Source organism: Rutidosis leptorrhynchoides, chromosome 9, assembly GCF_046630445.1.
Source record: "Rutidosis leptorrhynchoides isolate AG116_Rl617_1_P2 chromosome 9, CSIRO_AGI_Rlap_v1, whole genome shotgun sequence".
In the NCBI taxonomy this organism is placed as follows: domain Eukaryota; kingdom Viridiplantae; phylum Streptophyta; class Magnoliopsida; order Asterales; family Asteraceae; genus Rutidosis; species Rutidosis leptorrhynchoides.
In genome coordinates this window covers 371493258-371500886 of record NC_092341.1, presented here as the reverse complement: position 1 = coordinate 371500886, position 7629 = coordinate 371493258, and the positions used below count along the sequence as shown (strand labels likewise).

General features: G+C 32.2%; 1 protein-coding gene across 1 annotated transcript; it reads right to left on the bottom strand.

Annotated features, from left to right (window-relative positions):
- Positions 1-544: 544 nt before the first annotated feature.
- On the bottom strand, positions 545-4118 carry LOC139866004 (ras-related protein RABH1e). The gene is made up of 6 exons (XM_071854133.1): positions 3827-4118; positions 2696-2766; positions 2414-2502; positions 1869-1980; positions 1542-1632; positions 545-980 (listed from the first exon to the last, which is right to left on the bottom strand). The coding sequence occupies exons 1-6, from the start codon at positions 3941-3943 to the stop codon at positions 837-839; spliced, it is 624 nt and encodes a 207-aa protein (XP_071710234.1). The 5' UTR covers positions 3944-4118; the 3' UTR covers positions 545-836.
- Between the last annotated feature and the right edge of the window lie 3511 nt (positions 4119-7629).

The window sequence follows — 7629 nt, the reverse complement described above, 5'->3', positions numbered from 1 at the left end:
GTTTCAGTTGACCCATAATATGAAAACTTGTGTTTTTTTTTTATGTGTTCGAAAATTTTCCTATATGCTGCACCGCTTAAAACAACATATGAATAGATACAAAATCGATTAAATTTAACTAGACCAAATTGGAACAGAAGGCTGGAAATAACAGCAATACGTATTTGACGAGTTCAACACCTAAGACAGCCATTCAAGATTACTAATTTTAACCATTTAACATATATTGATCATACGGTCAGGGATTCAATTCTATAAATAGATCAATAATCAAAATTTCGATCACTCCGAAAAGGTAGCATATGCAGCATGGCTTTAAAAATTGGTTAAAGCTCATTAACATCAATATGTTAACCCATTTTTATCAACTAGAACACGAGACTTATGTCTGCTCATCATACTAATATCCGAATTACAAATTTAGAGTAACAAGGAATCGTTATTTGGCTTCACTGTTACTCTTTGCGCACAAACAAAAAATAACACTTTAATAAATAATACAGTAAAATAAAATAAACTTGGTATAATTTATCTCTCATGATAATTATAACTCTTATAACCATTCCATAGATAGATACGTCACTTGAGCTTGTAAAAAATAACAATAATGAGACGTAATTAAAAAAGTACTCCCTAGCAAAAAGCTCTGTTTTGTCAACCATTAATGTCTTGCTCTATAGAGATAAAAAATATAGTGAAGCTAAAAAGGTATAGTGAAGATACATAATATCTTCCAAGTCTCGTGCCAATTACAAATGATAATTATCAACAAATAAAGCATACCAACCAATTACAAAATCCATTCTCTTTTCTATATTCTTCCTTTTTTAAAGTCTCTAGCACGCACAGCCTCCACCTTGTTGTTCTGCCTGTGGAGCATTACCCGAAGACTTCAAATTCACATCAACCATGTCTTCTTGTTTCGTAGAGGAAAGTGTCTCCATTCCCGGCAATGCAGCAGCGATCTTTCGGAATAAAGGCTACAAGGATGATTAATTGTTTCGGTGAGATCAAGATTGTTTAATGATGAGGTCAGACATGCAAACTTTTAACTACATGATCACTGTTAGATATAGAGACAGTGATCTCAAAACAGATAAGTTGATTGGATGGAGAGGCGTATCTACATTGAACATTGAAGGGTGTGGGCCCACTATTTTTAATTTCAATTTACAAAATACTACTAAAATTTCAAAGGACACCACTAAATTTGAAGATAAGACCCCGTATGTTTTTATGAAGTAAACAATCATATTTTAGAAAGAAAAAAAATTATAAAGTACCACTCAAATTGTATAGGACACCTTTGAGTTTTGATCCTAGATTCGCGAGTGGTTGGATGCAATTTTTGACCCACTTTACATGTTTGCCTTCTAGCCCAACTTATTAAATTCACCCTTTTGACCCTACTATACCTATAAACGATAACTTCATTTAACCCATCCATGAAATGAAGATGTACAACTATGCACATCCTTATTGTATATAATGAAATTGTGGTGAGATATAGATAGATGCAATATAAAGGTATTAAAATAAACCTTGATGTTAAATCCAGCTTTTGCACTGGTTTCAATAAATAAAACTCCAGAATCACGAGCTTTAGCATCTCCGTCTTCAATTGAAACTTGCCTGTTCAATAATAAAAATAATTACATTATACACTTTATTAAGTCTTCATTACTTCTCAGTACTCACATGCAAAACATTATTCCAACTTCATTCTAATCTGACAAGACAAACTACTTAAAATTCCAGATTAAATACACATTAAAGGTAAAACAAGATAACCAAATAAATAAGTTAGTGTATAACTAGTTTCATTGGAGCTTAAAGTAAGAGTAATGTTCAAACTGTAAATGTCACACCTTTTGTCAACAAGATCGGTTTTGTTCCCAACCAGGACTATAATGACATCAGTTCCTCGCTCAGTACGTACTTCTTCTATCCACTTTGCAGTGTTCAAGAATGACTGTCGATCTGCATAATTACAAATCCATTTAGGACAAGGGCCATACCAACACACACACACACAAAAAAGAGTGGTGTATTCTATATCATTATAATCCTGTTTGCAGCAATAATAAGTGTAGAAGCAGAAGTAATTAAAGCTCCTTTGTGACCCCGTTCAGGCCATTTGGATAGGATGGTAATATTTTCACCATTATTTTTTTATAAATCCACCACAAGTGTGCATTCAAGTGTGGATTATCATTGCTTGTATGGAAAGTTCTACTGTTCAAAATTATCATAGGAAAAATGTCCCACAAGAGTAAGAAGATTTTGGTAATTCTGAAATGCACCATAAACTAGTAAAGGCGTTTGCTTTTTCCAAATATATCAAATTTCAAAAACTAAAGAAGTAAAAAAATTGTGGATGAGATAATTTGTAACTTCAAAAGGTTTTACTTACTAGCAACATCATAAACGATGACTGCAACTGATGAATCTCTTATATAGCTTGGAATCAGACTCCTGAATCTTTCCTGCCCTGCAGTATCCCTGAAAAGTTACGAGACAAAATGATAAAAGAAACACTTGAGATCTCAATTTTCTATCAGAAAAAAGAAATTTAGAAGTTTGTAGCTAGTATACATCATTGTTATATAAACAAGGTAATAACTAGATATGATAGCAGTTAGTTGCCGGGCTAACTGAAAAGAAGAAGCCGTAAGTATCAAACATGACAACCTACCAAAGTTGTAATCGAACTGTTCGATCTTCGAGGTACATTGTTTTAGACAGGAAATCAATGCCAATAGTAGCCTGCATATAACATTCCAACACAAATCAAGTCGTAGGTTTTAGTCTATCTGATATCTCAAAACATAAAATAGAGTATTTGAGCACGCAGTTGATCGACTGATTCACATCAACAATAATTGTACTGAGAACCAAATGATGATATTATAAGAAAGAATTAAATTGTTGACTTAAAGGGACATTTAGAACGAGAAAATGCCAATTGACAACTAAACTAAGCTAATAATCACTTGGCTTAAGGAAAGGGAATTACAAGCAATAATACTTGTGCAAGCAAAAAACCAATTAGGATATACCATTCATTCATCTTGACATAAAAATAGTTTTGCTCTCGAATATTAGACATTTTAATGTATTGATTAGATCAACCACTGAGTTGTATGTACGTGCATACAGACATCAAGATCAGAACTTAAGAGGTCTGTTACTTTTAGTTTGTCTTTGGTATATGGTTAATTGGTTACTAAATGTACATTGAGGAGCTGTTGGACTAGTTATGTGATTATCACGACTTCGGCTTGTACTGTAGTGGATCAACATCGTGTGTCTATGATCATGGGACCTAGCTAGCTACAACAACCTAATGATCAATGGGCAAAATATAACTTCATTAAGATGATTTGCTTTGCCTCATTCACACAATTAGTGATCAAGGTACTCCACATGATTACAAATGGTGCTTTTGTATTAAGGAGCACGATGACTGGAATGATACAAGCTTGGAGTGTTTTATAATTCAAAATTAAATTCACCTCAATAAAGATAGTATAAATATATTAAAATGTATAGATTAGTACACACAATTCTTCATTTCTTTAGTTATGTAACTGTAACAATTAGCACCCTACGTAAGGTTAAAGCTTTACACGTTGAATTTATCAATAATTATAGATAGCACATCGATCAATTGATAGACATGATTTAAATACTATTCTACACGTCCATTAATTTCATACACACCGATCCAATGATGAATCTTCTTCAATTGAATACAAATCACGAATAAATTAACACACACACAAAAATCAGGGCAGAATAAATTTAAAAAAATAGAATTGTGTACCTGATAAGTGGTATCGAATTTGTCATACATGAATCTGGTGATGATACTGGTTTTACCAACGGATTGATCGCCCAAAAATACAAGTTTGTATTTAGCAAGAGGTGATACCTGCGCCATTATTATTTAATTATGAATTGAGCAGCAGTTGTGTTTCGATAACTATCTGTCTTCTTCGCAAACACAAACAGATCAGATCTGAATCTGTAAAAAAAATGTTTTAGAGAGAGAATGGTAACAGAGACAATTTCGGGGGAAAATTAGAGAGAGAAAGGGGAGAAATCAAGAAATTGGGTTTTAGGTTTGGTTTGATTTTTCAATCGGGTTACGTATTTATATGGCGCGTTGATCAAACCGCCAACTTTTTATTCTAACTTCTATTCTATTTATTTCATTTTTTTTTTTTTTTTTTCGGAAATGTAGCGTTCAGTCACATTTTACATTTCTCAATCAAATAAAACTAGTACATTAAAATTCAGTCATATTAATTGTCACGTTAACTTTCATTGTCAATTGATTTTGAACCATTTGTAAGCTTACTTATTTGATTTCTTTGTTTCTCGCCGCTACATAATCAACATTGATGGCGTCCTAAGAGCATGGTTGCAAAAATTGGAAAAATCGGCCGAGAACTCGGTGATAACTCGTTTCCAGTAGGCTGCCGAGTTATCGTTTCAAAAAATCGGTCAACTTTCGATTTTATTGGTCAAAGACCGATAAATTGAGTTTATCGGTCTAATCTCCCGTCAATGCCCGATAAATTGAATATCTCAATCAAATCTCGACCAACATTTGTTTGTAGCTATATATTATATTATGTATCATAAAAATTATCTCAAAAGTCTACTTTTTGTACACACACACACACACACACACACACACATATATATATATATATATATATATGTATGTACGTATGTGTATATATATATATATATATATATATATATATATATATATATATATATATATATATATATATTCGAAAATATATATTTATATTAGAAAGTCAACGTTAGTCAACAACCGAGTTCTCCGAGAACTCCCAAAAATTGTCCCGCCAAGAACTCTCCGAATTTCAAGTTCTTCAACCTTGCCTAAGAGTGAAACCAATGGATATGATGTTGTTGTCAATCAACTTAGTCCGATCTATAACCGAGCACCATAACAACTGTTCTTATTACGATCCGAGGACATCATCAACTACTTCCTACCTCAATTCCTTGAACATAAATTATTGAAATATACAAAGATGAAAGTATATGAACGAAAATGATAACAAAGTGGATTTCAATTCGATTTAGAAGTTAGGGGTGTTCAACACACCCTTGGTTTTCAAGTTTAATTAACGATCATGTACAAACTTTTGATATTAAAACGTTTGTTAGCACTTGTACTAATATGTACTGTATCAAATTAGGACTTAATTAGTTTAATGTGATTTGATGTAAAAAGTGAATATTAAGTGAATTATAAGTAACAAACACACACATATATGTTTATTAGTTTCGAGATTTAATTAATAACTAGTAGATGGGCCCGCGCTTCGCAGCGGAAGTCCAAAACAGATCCTAAGGGAGAACCCAATATGTATATATCGCGGTGCGTCGAGTTCTTGAGTCAGAGATAGTTTGCGTTTTCTATTACTTTGTGTTTTAATTTTGAGGATAAGGTTTGCTAGTGGCATATTTACATTACAAAAGCTTAATCATGTTATGGTTATTGGTTACATTATATAGGTAGTGTTTATATACAATGATACAAAACGTGTGTTGTTTTCCTCTTGCCTTTCAAAATATATAGTTGCTGATTTTGTTCATGATGTAAAAAGTTGATGAAGTAAATTACCCGCACTTTGTTATGTGTTAGTGGCAAATTATCATTATCATTTTACTCTTAAAGTTAGTGCTAATTACAACTATTCAACTTTGGACAGTCACTTATGGAAAATAGTACGTATATAGTATTAATATATTAATATTAATTAGTATTAATACTCCGTATATGTTTACAGTAATTAATACTCCCTCCGTCCCAATTTAATAGTCCACAGACAAAAAACACACAGTTTTAGAAAAAGTGACTGATACATGTACTTTTGTGATGACCCGGAAATTTCTGACCAAATTTAAACTTTATCTTTAAATGATTTAATGTTTCCGACACGATAAGCAAAGTCTATGAAGTTGAATCTTAAAATTTTAGAACTGTTTCATGTATTAAATTACATTTGACTGCTCTCGACGATTCATGAACAATTATATGTATGTATATATATATGTACAAGTAAAAACGACTTTCCTACCGTAAAACACTATTTGCTACAGTAAAATGACTTTCCTACCGTAAAACACTATTTGCTACAGTAAAACACTATTTGCTACGGTGAAACCGTATTTTGCTACAGTGCTACAGTGAAAACGACTTTGCTACGGTGATTTGCTCCAGTAAAACACTATTTGCTACAGTAACACACTATTTGATGTCGGCGAATTATCAAACAAAAACAGGATAAGGCGGCCATGCGATCGCATGGCAAAAACACTGAAAACTCATGCGATCGCATGAGGTACTGTAGCAGGCCACATACTATAAAAGCTCGATTCATTCCTCTGTATTATTATTTTTTTATATTATTATTATTATTATTATTATTATTATTATTATTATTATTATTATTAAGATTAATATTATTATTATTATTAATCTTATTATAATATTATTATTAGTAGTATATATACCTAAAATACTACGACGAGGTTATGAGCGTGTCACCTTCAAAATGGGTTTTTGAGCGGGATAGAGCTAAGAAAATTATGGGTTATTGTCAAGGAGGTTATGGGTAATGTTCGAGGGTATATTTGTGAATCAAATCTAGTGTTTATCATCTCTGTTGCGTCTACGTACTTTCCTACAATATTGAATCTCAATATTGATACGTAAGCACTCATATTTTATCTTTTATACATTAATTGTGTATCAATGTCTAGTGCTCGAGTGTATATATTTATGCATGCTTGTATGCTAAATTTTATCGTTAAACAGTTATGATGAATCACGAAGTAAATACATATATTACTGGTAAAAGGTATATGATATACATGTTTTTGGAAAGCTGACGAAAAATCAATAACTTTTCATTTAGATATCGAATAATTTCGATGAACGGTTTAAAAGATGTGAGCAACTGAATTATGATTGAAGTTAATTGAAATTGCTTTTGAATCTACAATTAAGATTTAAACAACTTGTTTACGAGATTGATAAATTGGATTTTTGAATATTACCAACCGAGTAAATGAATCCTTATATAAGGTATGTCTCGTTTTGTTGAACTATTGTCAAAATTGACTTTTTGAAACGACTTTGGATAACTTTTGTATGTCGATCTCGAGCATTAGGATTGTTATACACTATGACCTGACCTAGCTTGATAGACATTTATTGACCAACATATGTTCTCTAGGTTGAAATCTACGTTTATTTGATATTCCGAGTTTCGGTCACGTTTTGGTGAACAACTTTATGTGCTGCTAAGGTGAGTTTCATTTGCTCCCTTTTTTAATTGGTTTTGCAATATATATTTTTGGGCTGAGAATACATGCACTTAATTTAAAACGCAATGGATACAAGTACATACTAAATTCTACACTGAGTTTGAACCGAAAATCCCTTAGCTTTGGTAACTAGTAACTGCCAGTTATAAGAACTGGTGGGCGCGAGTAGTAGTATATGGATCCATAGGGCTTGATATCCCCGTCCGAGCTAGAGCGCTAGCCTTTGAACGGACGTATGCTATTTGAGAA

What these genes read in the sequence shown, in the direction of transcription:
- LOC139866004 (XM_071854133.1), bottom strand. Translation starts at nt 3,943, where the DNA reads ATGGCGCAGGTATCACCTCTTGCTAAATACAAACTTGTATTTTTGGGC. An exon ending in CATCGTTTATGATGTTGCTA is followed by an intron (nt 1,981 to 2,413) that starts GTAAGTAAAACC and finishes GTAATTATGCAG; the next exon opens with ATCGACAGTCATTCTTGAAC. An exon ending in ACCGATCTTGTTGACAAAAG is followed by an intron (nt 1,633 to 1,868) that starts GTGTGACATTTA and finishes ATTATTGAACAG; the next exon opens with GCAAGTTTCAATTGAAGACG.